The following is a 20,820-nucleotide window of genomic DNA, read 5'->3' on the forward strand; positions in this document are numbered from 1 at the left end:
TAAAAGGATTTTGGACTTGAATGCCAAATAAATCTATCTTCATGAATAATCTGGCAATAATGCAATTTTTAAAATATGAAATATGGATTTCTTTATTTGTTTGATGTTCTTATAGAAGCTATTGATATACTAATAGGCAGCCATATGTGCAATATGAACTATCCCACACCATTGATCTGATGTGCAGAAAGCAAGACATTATATATTTTTTAGAAGAAAAGACAGGACAGGACAGGGGAGGTCATATATTTTAAGGAAGGAAGGAAGGAAAGGAAGGAAGGAAGGGAAAGAAAGAGAGAAAGAGAAGAAGGAAGGAAGGAAGGAAGGAAGGAAGGAAGGAAGGAAGGAAGGAAGGAAGGAAGGAAGGAAGGAAGGAAGGAAGGAAGGAAGGAAGGAAGGAATTGAGGGAGGGAGGGAGGGAGGGAAAGGAAGAGAGAAAGAGAAGAAGGAAGGAAGGAAGGAAGGAAGGAAGGAAGGAAGGAAGGAAGGAAGGAAGGAAGGAAGGAAGGAAGGAAGGAAGGAAGGAAGGAAGGAAGGAAGGAAGGAAGGAAGGAAGGAAGGAAGGAAGGAAGGAAGGAAGGAAGGAAGGAAGGAAGGAAGGATTCTTGTAAAACTTTATTTCTACTATCTTCCAGTGACTGGATGGAGGAAACAAAAAAGGCCGGGGGGGGGGGGAGGGGAAGGAATAGGTATAAATAACATTAATCAAATGTGATTACACTATTCAGTCCTACACCAGTTTTTTTAAAACACACATAACCAGATATTTAGGGAAACTGGAAAAAAGAAACAGGCTTTCTGGCTAGAGAGAATATTGAGAAGAAAAAGCATTGTAAAATGATAAAAGAATTAAAGATGGTTTGGGGTTAAATTTTCCTTTTTACAATCCTCCTAAGTTTTACAGAAGCATATGCTTCAGAGCTTTGCAATAAACACTGTGTGGGATTTTATGGGAAAGAATTTTATTTCTTGCAGCAGAACCCACTGAGACAAATTTAACTAGTTAGGTACTTTATTATATATAGTACACAGAATACATGGACAGATTCTGATATAAATCATAACTAAGATCAAGACAACTGCTTTAAAATTGAGTGAATGTTTCATTGCACTAATGAAACAAAAATGGGATGTCCTTTGAGAGCATAATTTGTTACATGCCACTGTATTTTAGTTGAGAGAAATAGGGAAGTCCCTCCAGGTGAATAAAACTTCAAGGTATATTGGGGAAAAAAAAATCACTGAAAAATTCAGTTTTCCTGTCTGGATTAATTCTTTCCTCATAGATATAGAGAGGGAGAAAAAATAGAGTTTTAGATGTTTTTTATTTAAAATATATAAAAACCTTAAAACAAATTTTAGCCAGTTTCACATTCAATCATCAGAAAATAACAAGTCATTCTCAATTAAGTGACAACTACATACATCAGTAGAGTGTTTTCTTTGTGGGTTTTGTTGTTGTTGATTGATTGTTTGTTTGTTTTAATGGCACTAAATATTAAGAAATTATGAGCAACTGATGTCCCTTGTCACCAAGATGAATTAGTGGTTTATATGACCTGAGAAATGGTCTGGGAAAACAAACAAACAAACAAAACCAACAGGGTTCAATTCAATAAGGACAAGAGCAAGGATCTAGACTGAGGTAGGATTAATCTTCTGGGGAAAGACAGGATGGGGTGCAAACTGTGGCAACAAAGACAAACACTGTAGCAGGCTCTGTAAACAGGAGCATCACCTGTAAAACCTGTGAAGTAATCTGTGTGCTGTACTCAGCATCGGTAATATCAAGGGCACATCCCCAGCCTATCTGACTCCCTGCCTGCTGGCACACTGCTCAGTGGTGAGTGCTAACACTGCAATGGTAGGGTGAGTGCTCCATATGGGCTGGTGGTACTTCATTATCACCTTGTCCTGTTTCCAGTTGATTGTGGCAAGTGCTGATAATACTTCACCTGCCATTTCATGAATACTTTCTGCATTTTTGTACTAGTGAAATTATTATGTCCTTTTAGGTTGGCATCAAAATACATGGCGGGGGGGGGGGGGGGGGGGGGGGGAAGCTAAGTAGCATAGTAATCCTCAACCTGGAGAAAAAAATGTTAAAAATGTTAAAATTTGAAAAGGGATAAAAGACTGTTCAATCATGAACACCACAGAGAGTGTAGTGTGCAGGAGTCTTCCATATACCTTCTTTTTCCACAGAGCGGGGGAGTTTCACGTTAAGCTAATAGGGACATACACAAACAAACTAAAGAAGATGCCTCCCTATAAAACCATAAAAACCATAAAACCACAGAGCCTGATATGTTAAGGCAAGTTAGGATATGGGGTCTGAAAATTCTACACACTTAGGGGAAGAGTGGAGAAGTTTGTGGAAGAACAATATACTGAGAGTTATTAAATATTAAACAAAACAAACAAACAAACAATTGGAATTACCCGAGTTTCAAAATGGAATTTAGAAGTTTCTGGTGAAGTTTTACTGTATAGGTGTTGCATTCTTCCACTCTTCCCTTGGCATTTACTTTTAAACACTGAGGTAGGCAAGTGCAGTAGATGATGTTTTCTCAGTAAGTGAAGGTATTCTTACTCTTTTTATGATATCTGTGAAACATCCTTTTAAAAATAGTATTCAAAGCATTTATTTCCCAACTGTCAATCTAGCTTCTTAGGTGTAATATGGTTATGGTAGACCCAATGAATCCCATTGAAGAGTAGTTGTTTTAAAAATCTATGGAAATGAAAAATTACCAACAGTTTTTCTTTTACATAATTTTTTCCTGCAGTTTTGCTTAAATTCAGGCTGCTTTATGTTCTGCATTGGACCATAAATATATTTATGACCTATAGCCAATCTTACCTGATATTTTTGAATGAAAAATAATTTTTGTTGGCCCATCAGCTTGTTTTGAAATGTCACATATTGAATGACAAATATGTTATTGTTTTCTCTGCAGGCACACTGTGTTTGTTAATCCACCTTATGAAAACATGGATCCACCTTTTAAGAAAACATGGATAAAGAAAATATCATTGGGGTTACGTCAGAAATTTTTGTTTCCTGACTTTTTTCTCTGACACATAGATTTGGGGTTTATTTGAACTCCAGAAATTTACATCATTTTGGCTACATAAATTAGCTTTCAGATGGAAACAAACATAATGTTAAGGTCCATTTAAGCCCAGAATAAGGTGGAATATCCTCAGAATAAGTAATGATCATACCATTTATGGTTACATCGGTTCTGAAATTCCATCAATAACCTGGGTATAATCAATTCAGAACAATATTTCCCCATTGATATTTGAACATAAAATCATATTCCTGTAGCTGAGAATACAGTAAAGTAGGTGTCAGTTTTAAGATTTTTATTTTTTTTTCCATGATTACATAATGCCATTTTTTACTTTCACTCTATTTGGGCCAGACCGTTCTTGTCTTATTTTTAAATTTTCAATTCCCTTTGTTCTTCTGTCTTTTGTGATACTTTTAAGGAACCTTCCTCTTCAAATAGAGCATGTAATACACTTATTTAAAAAAAAAAAAAAGATGTGAAGACCTTTGCCTAAGTCCCTTTCTTTTCTCACTGCATGCACTATTATGTAACTTCACAAACTAGGGTATTGTGAAGTTTATTTGCCTGTTTTATCAAGGGAGATATGTGTATTTAGGGGTAAGTGACAAAGCTAAGATACACATCCCTCACTTGCACCAGTGACCTTATCCTGGTTTTCTGAAACATTCACTTGCTGACCTCACTCTTGCTGGCTGAACATCATTCTCCATCAGCTTTTTACTTTAGTTATCCAGAGATCTGCTTCTCTGTTGCTGAGAAAACCCTTCCCATTTGTTCTTTCCACTTCCTCAAATCTGTTGCTAATGGCTCCTTCCCAATCAACTACTGATGACAGTGTTTCATCATTGTTTTCCATCATTAGTCAGCTGGTATGAGCTCTGCCCATGACGCTTTTTTAAATCAATTTTGTCTTTCTTGGGCTCCTGTGACTCCATCTTCTGCAGAATCTCCCCTTATCTCTGCAATCTTTACTTAAGCATATCACAAGGAGATCCTTCTGTTTTGCCCAGGGACCTACTGGACTCTCATTTGATTTCTTTCTTGTTCAATGCACACTTTCTTTCTGATGTATGTCATCTGTGTATGTACCTCCTTATAGCTGTCTTCTCTTCATTATCAGAACTCAACCAGAGATGTGATAATGAAGAGAATCAGATCTGGTGGTTCCACTGACATTTGTCATGATTGCAGAATAAAGAACTAAATCAGAGCTCTTCATCATCTCTTTCAAACCTTCTCTCTCCTTACTTTCTGATTTTCTGATTCTGTCCTTAAACCTGTGTCCTAACAAAACCCTCTAATATGTCTCTTTCGCATGTTTGGTCCTGGCCTGATTCAAAGCCCTCACTCTGCCATGCTTTTGGACACACTTTGTGTCAAAATCAGTTCACGTTCTGCATGTATTTCATCTGAGGGGCGAGATTTCAAGTCCAGTTGTGGAAATGGCTAAAGGATTGTGTGCCCAGTACCCCTGCTAGGCATATTGTCCTCCTTGTATTTGATTTGACAGAAAGGGCTGAACAGAGGGGAAAAAGCATTGCATATATTACATATGATAATGAGTTTATACGGTTTGGTCCTTCCCCCATAGATGCCCCAAAGATCTTTTTCAGAGGTGTGAATTTTGCCTCAACATCACACCACATTTTAAATTAAACATCAAGTAAGCATTCTTTTTCCATTGGAATCACCTTACCTTAATTAAACTAATATTACATAGCTTTTTGTAACTAGACCCAAGAAAAACAGTGATAGTTTGAAAAGAATGGCCACTCAGAGTTATTTACTGGATAAAAATACACCTCACAACTCATCCTCAAGTCAGGAGCTTTGGGTCCATTCATTTTCAAAGTCTAACCCTGAATTTTTGGTGACTGTTATGTTGTTTAGAGAAGACAGCTCTTGTGATTTTTCTCATTCTCTCCAGAGGCATAGCTGTATGTTTTGTCTTCTCCCTTTTATCATAGTATTCTCTGTTGGAAATTTTCCTATTGCTCTACTTCAGAGGAGTTCTGACTTCTAAATTCATACAGCTGTAATGGCTCAATCTATTACTCAGCACAGCAGAGCTCAGTGCTTAATAGGAAGAACAGTTTTAGAAAGAATGTTCTAATAAATTTGCCACAGAACAAATATATAAATACAATACACACACTTGTGGTTTCCAGTTTGTCTTTTTGAAGTGGGGAACCTGGCCTTCATATAAATTTGAAAATTATTTAAATATTGTAAAAATCAGAGAAAACCACAGACATCTATGAAAACATTTCTTCCTGCACGTTGTAGCATTTTCTTGAATGAACAAGAACATATTTTATTTATTGTAAGTTGTTCTTCACTGTCAATGCACCTCATGCAGATTATTTTGTCAACACTTCAATGGTAGAGGTATGAACTAGAACTCCTCTTTATGTGGATAAGTTGACCGTTGATACACATTTACTAGCTTTTTTTGTATGGTTAGAAATTTAAACAGTGCTTTTGCTTAGTTGCCATCTGCAGCAGATGTTTTTAGCAAAATCTATTTTTTTTCAGTTGAAATGTGCTGTGTTACTATCAAAGATTTTACTATTTTATTCTGTTTTAATATTGTATTTTCAAGGGTCCAACTCCACAATTGTGCTGAAGCATGATTGCTTCAAGTGGATCCTGTGTAGGTGTAGGAGTCAAGAATGATGGAAACTTTTGGTGACCTGGGATCAATAGCTGCAAGCTGATGGAAAGTGAAGAATGTCAAAGTGGAATATGTGTATTTTGAGGTCTTCCTGCCTTAATAATGCCCTGATGCCTTGTTAATTCACTCATAATTTTGGAAAATTTAAATGGGTCCTTAAATTAAGTAATCATTCAGCTTCATCTGGTAAAAACAAAAACAAATCCATCAAAAGTTAAAACGGAATAATTCTTTCTTTAAATAGTACTTGTTTTAAAAACAGGACAAATCTGTGCTGGAATTGTTTATAGCCATAGTGATCCCAACCCACATGGACTAGTAGCCTTGAACTTTTCTTAGTTTTGTAGATATTAAGGAAAAAATGAGTCAGCACCATTTATTTAAGAAATGAGATCAGCTTTTAATGAATCAGAGTTTTAATGGGACTGAAAATTTGAGATCTAGTCTTTGCTCTTCTTTAATGTATTTTTGGTTCCATATGAAGATATTGAGCAGAAGAGAGAGAAATTAACATTGTCAAGATAAATACCTCTATTCTTTTCAGCAAAACTCATGTGGATTTTTTTTGAAAACCAAGAGAATTAAAAAGTCATATACAGACAAATAATTATTTCCATGAAGATGTTTTTCCACTCTAAAATGAAAATGTTTTTAGCGATTAAGTAAAAGAAGAAATCAAATTTGACCGTTTCTAAACTGCAATTAAGTCTATTTTCTACTGTTATATTCTACATATTTTAATCTTAAAATGGATGTAATTTCTCTCCTGGTGAATGACTCCAGTAATTGCAAAACCAGCTAATTGGTCTTTTATGTTGTTTACTGGGTTCTTTACTGAAACAGAAAAGGACTTATTATGACTACTAAATTATTTTATTATTTTTGGCTTATATAAGAAAAAAAAAATCTTGTTGTTTGTTCTTTACTTCAAAGAGATCACATTTAAGCCAATGCCTCAAACTTCTCCCCAGATGAATTCTTGTCTATAGACTTTTCAAATGCGTTATGGTTGCATATATGTACTTTGAGTTTTGGTTTTATTTCAATCTATCATTTGAGTATATAAATTATATTTTCAGCATTGAATGATCTGCAGAAGATCAGGGAGTCTTTGTTTCTGGATATATTACATTTCTCTCTCCCCCTGTTTTTATTCTTTATTGCTCCAGTTAGTGCGCTGAAGCATGACAAGAGCTCAAACTCAGCAAACTTCCAAGATGTGGAGGATGTGCCTGACAGATGTGTCTTGGAAGAGTCTGAGAGTCCAGGTGAGAACTATTTAAAGACAGTCACCAAGTATCAAGTGATAAACCTGACGGAGCTTTTGGGTCTGTGAAAAAGGCACATTGTAATGCTGTTTCCTTTTTAGCAGCTGCAATGTCAAATTAATGGTCACCTCCAGGGGTCACAGTGTGGAGCTGTTATCCTTTCCTCTTTCATCAACAGTTCACGTCTTAGAAAGGATAAAGGCTTTATGACCAAAAAGAAAGCTGACACTACTAGTTCATTATAATAAGTTTTGGACTATACTGCTTAGTTAATATATGTATGATGTCTGACCCTTTGAAGGTAGCATGAGGTTATGAAAACTTAGAAGCACTGTATATACTGCAGTTGAATGTAGCAGTGGACATTCAAACACTGTATCTCTGGAGGAAAGCAAATTGGTAGTGTTGAGTAGCTTGTTTCTTTTCTCTAAATCAGTTCACAATCATTATTTCATTTTAATGACTCTTAACATTGATTCAGCTAAATAGAGGAACATCTAAATAGAGGAACACATAAAGTGCATTATTTTTGGTGACTAAAAGATTTATCTTCATGTAGTTTCATTATCTTTCTAGTTATGGGATATCTAAGAAAGTTATTAAATGATTCCCAAAGGGAAACAATTAAATATCAAGTGTATCCAGTCACAGATGATTAAAAATGTTTTGTGTGACTGAATATTAAGATCTTTCAAACAAGCTGTGAGTTTGACCCACATACAACATATATGTAACCTGCATATAGCACTCATTAGTGAAAGAGTTAAACATCTTTCTTCACTTGGTATTTTCCTTTCCTGCTTTATCTGGTGTCTGTGTACCCTCTTGCATCTTTGTGTGCTGATCCGTGTATCATATTTTTGATTCATCGTCTCTGCGGCCTGTCAGCTTAGTTAAGAGATTTCCAAATCTTGCAGCCTGTGCTGACAGGGGGCAGCTGCCAACAGTCCCCTGATCCTTCCCCAAGGAACACTGCTGAGATTTAATTTTCAGTCAAAGGGTGCAGTCTGAAATCCATGTCAGGTCCCCTAAGTCATCTCAGAACCCAGAAAGGACCCCTGTCTGGGGGATTATATTTCAGTGCACTCCACTCCTCCAAGATTCCTTGGGAGTTCAACTGCTGTCATATACCTGATTTGAACTACATTCCCTTTTCATCTTTTCCACAGAAGTGAACACCAGTATACATTAGAATAATTGAAACCAATGAATTGTAAATCCATATTCGCTTTAAAGCCACATTGTCTTGGACTCACTGCTGTACAGCAAAAGGCAGCATGAGATTTAGAAAGAAATAGGTAAGCTACTTGAAAAGGAGACCAGTTTAATTTCTTATCACAGCTACATCAAACTGTCTGTGGCACATGGCACTTCCTTCAGAAAATATCTGTAGTCTCTTCTACAACGAGTATGCACAAAAATGTGGATTGACCATCCAAGTTCTGATCTGTTTGGAAGTGAGAAAGAATTTAAACAAAGTGGTACTAAAGCATTGAGGTGAGAATTAATGTGCCCTTAAGATAGCTTTAATTTGAATCTTGATTTAAATTATTCTGTGTGGCAAAATGCACGCATTTGGATGGGAACTTGAATATCCAATTCTGCTTTCTGCATGTCTATATGGAAAGAATAAAAAACTGTCAGGAGGTGAATACTGACTAGCAAAAATACATGTTGATAAAGCATCTAAACTTAAAAACTGAGTTCCATTCAGTCCATCTGACATCATTAAACTGGTAATAAACAATGAATTACTCTGGCTTTTGTTTCTGTCCATTCCTGCATTTTAAGACATCTTGTCTTCTAGGTCTGAAAACCTCAGGAGATTTCACTACTGGTCTCACTGCTTTCCACTGAGAATTTGTGGCTTGGTTGTCATGGAGACATCGTATTTCTCCAAGAATTGCTCATATTGATCCGTGGACAGGCGTAAATGGCCAGGCGAATGTGAGGAGTAAAGGGGGTTGGGCAGTACTATAAAATGACCAGAGGTTATGGGTCGGAAATAAGCTCATAGCAAACACTTAGGTAAAGAGAAAGAAACAGTTTCATTTTGTTTCAGGATTTCGTTTTTGCACTTTATGCCATTGTCTTCTTTCACTATAGACTGAAAGAAACTTGTTAGTCACTTGTCATGTCAGATCTTTGGTGCTTGTCCTGACACAGCTGTCAGCCTTCCAGCTCTGTGCAGTTCAGGGACACACAACAAAGAGCTAGGAACATGAATTATTTATTGCTCCTTGTGTGGATGAAATTCTGTGATAAGAAATTAAGACACTTCTGACAGAAGTGCTTGTTTGAAAGGAAAGATTTGGTAACAGAATACATTCTCTTAAAACTTACTACTTACTTTTAGAAGCAAACATTGAAACAGTAATATGACATTCACTTGGGTATGATTATCTGTAGTGTTTCTCAGATGCTTTAACTTCAGAATGGATCTTGGAATTTGAGAGTGCCTGGGAGGTCAGAATTTGATTTGGTGAATCCTGGGACTTTAGAAGCTCTCCCTCACATATTCAAAGTCTCAGCAAACTTACAGTTTTGTTTTTATTGAAGAGTTGTATGTATGTGTGTTTTGCAGAATCTGTTACAGTTCACTTACCATATGTTGATATATGCACAAAAGGGATATTAAGAAATATGTTGACTTTATTTATCTCTTCTGATGGGGAAAAGGTGAAAGTATGACAATATACCTGTAAGGAATTCCAACTGTTTCAAGAAAGGGTTATTTATGACAACTTCTATCAGAATCAGTAAGGCTTTAGATGCGTACAGCAGCCATTAACAGACACATCTGTGTACTGTGTTTTCTGATGCTGAAAGGTACAGTATCTAACCTTGACATTAGAACGATAATTGTTTTCAAAGTGATCTTAGTTTTCTAAAATCACATAAAGCATACTTGGCTTATTTTGCTTTCACACTTTCTACATGTCTGCACATTATCTCACTGCTCCAGATGTAGGCTTCCAGCAGTCATGGAAAAAAGTATATACTGGGATGGCAGGAATCCATCTGACTACCCAGGACCCCAGTCTGAGATTTACCTGTGATTTCTTATATTCAATGTGTGATCTGAACTACTCTTAGATAGGAAATGAAACCCTTCAACCTGCACTTTTCTCTTGGATAATTCACAGCAAACACTTTTCACTTGTGATGGACACAGGTAAATATCAGACTGCAGTTTCTTGTCTAAGTGAAATAGATTTTAGTTTCTCCCTTCATGTGCCTACAAGCTGCCATTATCCGTGATAGTGGTTCATGTCTATTTTAGCCCACACACAGTGGAGATACAGGGTTTCTCTCCCAGATGCCTAATAGTAGGTTTATCACTGCCATTTTCCCCACATGCTGAGGACTACTTCTGTTTGATATGCAAAGTCTTGGCTTTTCAAACTTGTCTCTGCTCTTGCCTTGAACATAATAATCAGATAAGAATTGCAACAGCCTTTTGTAGAACTTAACTTTTAATCATACCAACCCCCCATAAGAATTCGGTATCACTTAGAATGCTTCTTCAGTATAAATAAATATTCTCAGCACTGTTTTCCATTTTATCAGTCAAATTTTCCACATTTAGAGAAATTGAGAAGGAGGCTGAAACTGACCAAACTTAGGTGTCCAAGTTAGAGTTCTAGGTCTGAGCTACTCACCCAAGTTTTCTTGTGTAAACAATGGTGGAAAATTCACACTCCTAAAAGGCAGATCACTCTATTCAAAGGGAGTTGCTTAAGATAAGTTTTAAGGGAATTGAAAATGCTCAGAATTTTGTCAGTCAAAATCTGAGAGGAATGCAGCAGGACTTGACATAGCTGAAGATGTCTTAGCTTCCATATGGGCTGCAGTCTCACTAAGGAGGCTTCTGCAAGCATAGCTCTTATGAGAAAAATAAATAGATTGGAGCTGGAGTTAGTAGCAACAATGTAGGCACAGATACCCCTTGCCTCTTATTTCCTCCAACACATATATTGCAGCAGACTAGGCAGTAGTTTATTATTTTGCTAGGTAATACAGGGAAATTGATCCTGAACAGCTCAAAATCAAGCAAACAAAGAAACAAAAAACAATCAAAAGCTGTAGATTGAAATTATAAATGGGTTTTCTATCTTTTACATGAAAACCGTGTAAATAGTGAGAACTCTATATACTTGTGACCTTCAGTAGCCAGGAAGTCTGGCTGAGTCAACTGGCCCCTTCTGCAGCTCATGATCCTCCCATGCCTTCATTGCAAAAACATTGTACATACTATATTTTTCCTTCCTCATTCAGGACATCATGTAATTCTGGTTGTATAACACTTAATAGTGAAAATACAAGTGGTTTTTCACATGCTGACGTAGTTACATGTCCTAGGTAGACCTTGTCACAGAGATGAGAAAGATCTCTGACTGCACCTGAAGTACCATCTGTTAGAAAAGGAAATGCAGCAAATAGAAATGAGAATGTAGAAATGTATCAAGAATAGATTCCTATTAGCCACAGTGTGCTTTAATATACATCACTAAAATTGTGACTATCTTGTTATCAACCAAGTTATAATTACTTTCTTGAATATTGTTACTAGCTCCAAGTTCCTTCCATCCACTGAAGACTACACTATTTAAATCATCACTATGTCATCTTTATCTATACTGTTCAGTACACTGGCAGGAGGTATTCAGTAAATTGACAAGTATGCAGCATCCTAGAAAAGCATGATTTTATTTTTTTTTATTTGCATGATCATCAATAGTAGATAGCTGTAGGTGTGAACTGATTCGGGAATGGAGTGCTGGAGGCTGTTGACGTTGATGCATGAAGCAGGAGGAGGATGCAGTCTAGTGGCAACCCACTGATCACAGGCACTGATAGCCCACAGTACTCATCAACTGTGTATAAAATATTAGTGGCTAGGAGTAAGTCCAGAAATTAAGTCCATAAGAATTTCACTGCAGTAGATGTAGTGTCACATCCTGTCAGCATTCAGGGTTGCAAGTATTATGACTCATTGTTTGTTTGATTGGTTGATTTGGTTTGGTTATACATAGTAAATCAAAGTGTAAAAACAGAAGACTTCATAGTGGACATCAGGAAAATATGTATCTGTGTCTATGACACGTATGCAGAGAGATGATAGATAATATGATAAACTGAGAAGATAGTTATTATATTGGGAAAAAATAGTGTGTGCTTCTTTCTCTGTGCTCATATATTCATAAAGTGTGCCATGTCTACTTAAATAGTGTTTCTAATAGAAACAATATTTTAAATTCAGGTGGTAAATATTGTCATACATTAAATGGGAAAAAAATCATGAAGATAAAAACTGATGATTGAGATTGCTTTTCTGTAGAATTCTAATCAGCTGTGACAGAGTTAAACTATAATGACTTGTTAATATAGCTTCCTATCAGTTCTGTGATATATAATATATATATAGCTGTTATATATACATATAGCTGATATAATAGCTGTTTACGCCTATTATAGAATTATTTCTGTTGAAAGGATATATATAAAACTTGAAAATAGTACATAAATAGGAAGAAAAAAGAAGAAAAAGAAAAAGAAAAAGAAAAAGAAAAAGAAAAAGAAAAAGAAAAAGAAAAAAAAAGAAAAAGAAAAAAAAAGAAAAAGAAAAAGAAAAAAAAAAAAAAGAAAAAGAAAAAGAAAAAGAAAAAGAAAAAGAAAAAGAAAAAGAAAAAGAAAAAGAAAAAGAAAAAGAAAAAGAAAAAGAAAAAGAAAAAGAAAAAGAAAAAGAAAAAGAAAAAGAAAAAGAAAAAGAAAAAGAAAAAGAAAAAGAGAAAAAGAAAAAGAAAAAGAAAAAGAAAAAGAAAAAGAAAAAGAAAAAGAAAAAAAAGAGAAAGGGAAAGGGAAAGGGAAAGGGAAAGGGAAAGGGAAAGGGAAAGGGAAAGGGAAAGGGAAAGGGAAAGGGAAAGGGAAAAGGGAAACGGAAACGGAAACAGAAACGGAAAAAAAAGAAAAAAAAAGAAGGAAAGTAGGACTGTTCAGCAAAAATTCTGGGGAAGGCTATAAATTTTCTTAAGCTATTTTGGTTCCACATTGCCTCTTGTAATATAGCAAGTGTGATGCAAACAGAACAGAACAGAATAGAACAGAACAGAACAGTTTTCTAGAGGTATATTTGTGCTCTTTTTTTAACCCTAGTGTGTTGATGATGAAAGTCTTACTTCCATTACAAAAGTTATAAATTATTACTCTAACAAAAGATTGTCAAATAACTTAATTTTAAAAACCAAATTCTTGCTTATTACTTCAAACTGTACAGTCATTCAGCCAGACTAATACATTTCTTTCTTTTCCAGATGATATGAAGGCACATCCATGGATATCTAAGGTGTGCTCCTGTAAGGTGTGTTAGAAAAAACCTACTTAGCTGAAAGAATGAGAAGATCCCCAAGAGCAGCCAAGAAATAGGACATATGTGGCGTGGACATGGAACAGTTTGCTGTAGCTATTATCTTATACCTTTAATAATTCATTTTCAGAAGAAATATCTTTCATAAGATCAGCTACTTTTTGTTAATTTATTGACCTCGATTCACACTTCCATTGTTTATAGATTTATGTTTATTCAATTTATTTTCAATAGTTCTAATAGAAAATATCAAGTCCTTATTATAAGATATTTTTCACTAGTTTAAGTAGTGACTCCAAATCTTACAACACTGATTGACCATAAAACTCTTGTCTCACTTTGAATATTCTTTTGTATACAACTAATTTAAACAAGCTAATTCATTTTTTTCTCTCTCCTTGGCTCTGACTTATTACCAATAACATTTTAACACTGAACAAAGCCAAACAAATTTGAAAAAAAAAATCAAGAATTTTCTTTGATTTAAAGGAAAAATGTATAGTTTGAATTAAACATGGAATATCTAGAAACAATAAAGTACAATTTTTGTATGCACAGGACAGCATGGGAAATTGATTTTAAATCTGGTCTTTTTGAGCATGTAAATTTTCCTTTTATAAATACTGCCAGCACTGTCATCTGAAGAAATGTGGTGCCAGTATGAATATGGAGAAGCCCATCTGTGTCCTATTCTCAAATGATGCACTTTGTTGAATTGTATTTGTGCTCTTGGGGAAAAACATTTACACATTTTTGTCCTCAATTAAAAAAAAAAAAAGATAAAAAATTAGGTTTGGAAAATATATGCAGTTGATTAGACTCATATCTCCTGAAGTTCTGAGAAATTTATGCTGGTTTGACAAAGAACAGCCACACGGAGTGGTAAACTTTCTATATTACCAATTGTAGGAGTGCTAATGAAGTCAAAAATGACTTGCGGATATGTTCTGGATCTGTATCTTATGGTGGAAGCCATCACCTGATATTATCCTTCCTAACTGCAATGTTAGCCGAAATCTGCCTTAACTAGGAAAATGAAGATTTTTGTGGTGTGAAAAGATTCTCTGGCAATGAATCTCTCCAACCTGTGGGGAAATGCGGCTGCAAGAGTGACAAAACCAGGTTCTTGTTGCCATACTATGACTTGAATTTGGTTAAGTGTGAAACAGACATGAATTCTTTTTTTTTTCTTTTCTTTTTCTTTTTTATATCCCATGAATCTGTATCTCTAAGCCATAGTGTATGGCAATGAGGTCTTCAGAAATGTTGAGCTGAAGGGCATTATGAGAGTAGTCTTTCAGTTGTCATTCAGCTAAAGTATATGTCATTAAAACAAGCTGCAGCCCAGGAAAAAATAAAGTTATTTAATGTTCTTTTTCTGGAATTTTACATGCCATGCAGAAAATTACATCTTTTACAGAACAGTCAATGTGTTTTACACATTTGGTATTTTTCAGGAATAGCTTTCTTTATTCTTAGAAGTCATTTTCTTATGTAAACCGTATCTTTTGTTTATACAGTCTTGTATTTGAATTACCATGACTAAACAATCTAGATGTTGAGTTGTATGGCTTCATTCTTTCACTTAGCATGCTGGATGTCTGGAGTAATTTCACAGACTTATTTATACTCGCATAACACAAGTTCTGCACAGCTGAAAGCAGCACGTGCCTTCAGCTGACATGTATCCTCTTCTTAAGTTTATGATTAAATTAGAGATTAAAACATCAAGAAGGTAAAAATAGAATTAAAACTACAACTGCAGGAACTTAGTAACAATACATGAACCTTGCAGACAGTAAACCAAATGGACTATTAAGCATGGATCTTGCTGTCTGTTTTGCTGCACATCCTTGTCAAGTCACCTCTATTTTGCTGCAGTACTCTTCCATTGGCGTTGAAACATCCATTTTCCTTCACTACAAACATTACTGCTTTGCATCAGCTCACTCGGGCCAACTCTGTTCTTGGTGCAAGGGTAACAAATCTTAAAACAATTTCTGCTAGATATTTTAAAAACTGGGTGCTCAATGTGGTCTCATAGCTCAAGGAACTGGCATTGTCAATAACACCCAGTATCGCTGTGATAGCAATTACATTTGTGCAACACAATATTTGATTGCTTGTCTTTAATTCCACGAAGCAGTGCGCATCAGCAGACTGCCAATACAGACAGCCCTTTGGAATGATTTGTGCAGTGATGATTGGTGTTTGGCACATGTTTATGCGTGCTTTCTGCTAATTATAATTACAGTATCAGTAAGGTAAGTGTTCTGGGTCTGGCTGGGATGGAGTTAACTTTCCCCACAGCAGCCCATATAGTGCTCTGCTCTGCACTCCTAGCTAGAACAGCATTGATACTGCTGGCTATTTCTGAGCAGTGCTCGCACAGCGTCGAAGCTGTGTCTCCAACCCCCCACCCCAAAAGTAGGCTGGGGGTGGGCAAGAGGTGTGGAGGAGCACAGCCAGGACAGCTGACCGAAAGGGGTATTCCAAGCCATATGATGTAATGCTTAGCAATAAAATCTGGGGTGGAAGAAGGATAAAGGTGGAATTCTCATTATGAAAGTGTTCCCAAGTCTTCCTGAGCGTACAGGGGACCTTCTTTCCAAGAACCAGCTGAACATCACTTACTGATGGGAAGTAGAGAATAATTTTTCTCCTTTTGCTTCCAAGTGGCCTTTGCATTTTTTTCCTTTAATTAAACTGCTCCTTATCTCAACCCACAAGCTTTTCTGTTCTTTTATCATATTTTCTCCCACTGTCCTTCTGAGAAGGGGGAGTGAGAGAGTGGTGTGGTGGTGCTTAGCTGCCTACCAGTTGTTAAGTCATCACAGTAAGGTAGGAACTTTTTTAATTACTTAGAATGAATATTTTTCCAGTGTGGTCTGGAGGTCTTTCAAATAACCAGAAATATATGCTCAAGATAAACTTGCTTAGAACAATTTTTTGTATCAAAATGATGATTTTAGAGCTATGTACAAAAAAAAATAAAAATAAAAATAAATCATATTAACCTCCTACAACTGTTTCTTATAAGCTAAATTAACTGAAGAATAGGTTCTGTACTAATGCACTATGATGTACCATTCTGTTCCTGTCTATGGATATTGATGTTACTATGAAGTTGCAAGGTAATTATGAATATATTTTTCTATTGTGTTACACTGAAGGAATCCTGACAAAAGGAGTCATAGACTAATATTTTAGAGTACTTGTCTATATTTTGGATATGGAAATAAAATGTCTTAAATAGCTGCATTGCTTAGGGAGAAAGGTTCTTTTTTTTTCTTCCTCCAGAAATCATGGGGTCTTTTAAACCTTATAATTCAAGTTGTCATTTCATAATACTTTAAGCAGTATTAGGACATCCTTCCACTAAACAGGGCAGTTTCTCCCCATTCCAGCCATAGGCTTTCATGTCTCCTTACTTATGTTTGCACTAGTGCTCATACGACCAGGCCATGTCAACAAAAACACTGGTCTCAGTGCAAGCAGAGAAGAAACAAGTAGCCCAGGGTAGGAAGATGGGTGAGATACTGATACCATATAAGTGGGGGGCAACCCACAATTACATCAGCATTATCTCAGCACAACATTAGAGCTTTAGGATGCATTATGAAGGGGTCTTTCTTGAAAATAGTTCTTTGGCTTTCAAATCCTATAGGCATTTCTACATTTTTGCTCACAATTTTTATATTATCAAAAAAAAAAATGGGGGGGGGGACGGGGACACAACACATTTCTGATTATTTAGTACAAGCCCAAGCCAAAACTCATTGACATGTCCTTATGTCTTTGATATGAGGGATTTTGAATTTTCCAAATGATTCATACTTGTTAAATGATCACTGACAGAGATCCATGTCTGGAAATTTCCCTGAATATTGGACTGTTCATATATGGTTCCAAATACAAGCCCCTGTATTTTGAAATCTCGTACTTTTTACATAGCTTCCATTTCTGGCTTCTTTTTAAAAAAAAAAAATTAAATTTTGTTGAACAACACTCTTTCCCAGTCCAGTGTAAGATTCTCTGAAGGTAAATTGTCATAGAACTTGAACTATATATATGAGACTCGGCATTCCATCGGAGAACACTGAGATTCAGAGAGAGAAAGAGAGAGACTTTAACAAGACCACAATGCAACAGGGCTACAAGCCCTAAATAGCACCAGGATTCTAGCAAGGGAAATGATTTTGCTAATCTGACTGACCTAAAATTGCTGAAAATTCTGAAAAGAATGGGACAAGATATAATAAACAGCATTACTTCTCTCCAGGTTTCTTCTTTTGAAAGAACATGTTCTCTGAAGGCAGACTGGGGGAATGGTCTGGAACACAAATCTCAAAGGCACTGACAATGCTGAATAGCTAGCAAGCATGCACACTCCTGATGCGGGTTCTGTGAAGACAAAGCCCTGCTCCTCTCAATGTATATTTCTGTTGAATTTTGCAGGTCATTCTTCTTGCAAGAGAAAAGGATGCAGAGGAATTTCAAGGACTGGTCTCCCCCTTTTTCCTTCTTCATAGATTAGCCAACGTGAACTGCTAGGCAAAGCTCTTAGAATTATTACTAGAAACTGAGTTGGATTACCATTTGAAGTCATAGATCCCCAAAGTGATACTTCAGCAATATTATTTTAGAAGTAATACCGAACTTGGATGCAACACAAAATAAATAAATAAATAAATAAATAAAATCACACAGTCACCCAGGATTGTCTTATTGGGGACCATAGGAATTTTGCTTCTTTAATGACACCTGCTGGAAGGTCTAAAGTGCGTTCAGGAGCTGGGCTGCAGGACAAAGTTTGTGCTCACATAAACTTACCTTCCCCATATTCTGAAGAATACAAGAGTCCTGTACATGGTATGATAGGTCAGTACAAATATAAATGCCAAGGTGAAGCAGTGAAAGTTACTAAACAATATTAAATATCAGGAAGCTTAAACATCTGCCAAGATTTTTTTAGGGTGGACTGTGCACATGATGAAATTGTTACACAATTCCAATTTAACTGCACTTGTCTTTTTCTTTCGTGTATTTCTAGAAAGAGTAGCTGAAGAAGACAGTTATGCAGCCTGAATTTTCATTAAGTGTCTCACAAACTTAGAGTTAAGAATTGTTTTTCTTCCTCTGGCAATAATCTCAATAAGATAGCCATGAAAAATAGCATCACCAAAGTAATATATGTAGTGTAATTAAGTACGTTGCTCCCTCCATTTTTACAGCAACCAAGAGAATTTTTTACTTTATATTTAGCATTTGAAAGCTTAATACTCAGCAGAAAAATGTTAGAAATATTAAATACTAGTAAAATAATTGTATTTTTCTTATCTATTATCAGATTTCATCTAAATAATTTGTAAATTTCTTGTTTAAAAGGATCTGGGGAAATTGTACTCTAAATCATTATGAATTTCACACACAGAATCGTAAGGCAATAAAAAATTGTGTTCAGTTTCATAACTTTTTTTTCTATAATCACGCTGGCAAACAGACTTACATATCTGCCCAGTAAAATGCAACAAATATGTTTTTGTTGTTATAATTTATAGTCTTCCTGCCATGTAGATGGCAGCAGCACTCAAGACTTGAAACTCACACCAGCTTTTTCTGGAGCTTATTCCATAACTCCATGTTTAAGAATATTATTGTCATAAATGAACTAAAAACATGATTATATTTAAGATGGATATGAGATTAGTTGCACATACCTTTAAAGAAGGCTGCAACATCATAATATCAGTTTTTAAAGGGGTGTTATATCTGCCTGTATGAATATAGATGTCACTGTTTGTTCTTTGCACATTATGATATATTTTCTTTCTCTAAATTAAATTGCTAGTATTTTTTCTACCTTGTTAGGCTTCAGGACACACATACTATTTCTGAAGGTCTGAAAATGTTAAGATTTACTTGAATAATCCCCATACATATTTCCCTGCAGAATGAGAAGCAGCTAGCAGGTGCTTGGGCAGGAAAGCTGTTGACTGTGAGCCTTGTCGATGATACAAAGAAGAAGAGCAGAGAAAGGTAATGGAATGCACAGTGTAGGAGTTTGTGCTGTGGGCTCTGCTAATCATACTACCGTAAAAAATATCATGATTTATCCTGAAAGGATATATTCTGAGGGTCCAAATATCTTTAGTTGTATGAAATTGTCTGCACTCTAACATTTGCTTTGCTTAAGTAGAGCAAGGTTTTAAAAGAGAAGCAACAAAACTGAGAGCCAGAATCAAAGCTGTCTTAAAGCCTGTCTCTTTGCAGCATCAGCTGAAACCTCAGGGAAGGTTTGTGGGATCATCTTCAGGCCCCAGGAGATAAAAGCAGGTTTTAGACATGTGACTGGAAGTATTCATTGACAGGGACATAGAGGAAAAACTACCACAAAAAAAACCAACAATAACAAAAAAATAAAATAAAAATAAAAAACAAACAAACAAAACCCCATGATGTTAGCTCCTTGAGCTAGGAAATACTTGTCAAATGCTGGAGTCAAAAGGTAGTTTTTTGGTAAGCTGTAATATGCAGTAGTAGATAAGCACTAACTCCCAAAGTTTCCTAACCAGTAGCAGCTGCATTAGTAGGGAGACTAAGTATGTAGTGGGCAGCATTTCTCATTTCATAGGTTCTTGGCTACCAATGGCACAAGTGACAGTTAGTATAAGGAACAAAATTAGGCTATATGCTTTTCAGAGTAGGATACACATTTTTGTTCTGTACATGTGTGCTGTTCCTGACCCTTGCTGACACTATAAAAGAGAAGTAAAAATAACGAAAGAAGCACTAAAATGAAACCATCACCTACTATGACCATTTTGGACAGCACAGTCCTCTCTCGAGTAGCTACCTCTCTTTTCTGCTACAGGTAGTTTCAAATATTATCTCTAGCAAGCTGGAGTCCTTCTGGCAGTTCAAGTCAGGCCCTATCTGATAAAATGGGGATGGATTTGGTGTATTTTAATCCATATTGAGCACAGAATCAGAGAATGTAAATGTGAAAGTGGGCAGATTGTGGTGCTTAACTATCCTTACCCATGCAGAACTGTCACTGCCACAGATTTTGACTGGTCTGTTCTAGCTTTGTGCAGAAGCTGGCAGAGAAATAGGAGGCCGTATCACTCCCTTGTTATACAGTGTGAAGCAGAAAACCTTGACCCAGTAGATCACCCAGCCATTTGTAGTCAGGCAGCTGTTCTCCAGAGGACAGAATTCCACACTGAAGAGTCTATTATAGCTTCAGGCTGCACTCAATGGATGATGTGTCCCCAAACAGGCTCCTAAAACATAATGGGGCAACAACCAAAAAGCTATTTCAGATGTCATGATACATATCCTGGAATTATGGCATTCCTGCTGCTTACCTGGTGCTTCAGGTAAAGGACTAACAAAGGGAAAGTATGAATTTGTCGCTTATAAAATTTG

At 36.0% G+C, this 20,820-nt stretch overlaps 1 protein-coding gene across 7 annotated transcripts in view; it reads left to right on the forward strand.

Annotated features, from left to right (window-relative positions):
- WDR72 (WD repeat domain 72) overlaps positions 1–18,069 on the forward strand; it is a 126,096-nt gene extending 108,027 nt beyond the window's left edge. For all 7 annotated transcript variants that reach the window (XM_048060187.2, XM_013177322.3, XM_013177317.3 and 4 more), the window contains 2 exons: positions 6,924–7,022; positions 13,337–18,069. In XM_048060187.2, the coding sequence (XP_047916144.2) occupies positions 6,924–7,022; positions 13,337–13,392 (155 nt within the window). In that variant the 3' untranslated portion in view covers positions 13,393–18,069. The remainder of the gene's footprint in view (positions 1–6,923; positions 7,023–13,336) is intronic.
- The last annotated feature ends 2,751 nt before the right edge of the window (positions 18,070–20,820 follow it).

Source organism: Anser cygnoides, chromosome 11, assembly GCF_040182565.1.
Source record: "Anser cygnoides isolate HZ-2024a breed goose chromosome 11, Taihu_goose_T2T_genome, whole genome shotgun sequence".
NCBI lineage: Eukaryota > Metazoa > Chordata > Aves > Anseriformes > Anatidae > Anser > Anser cygnoides.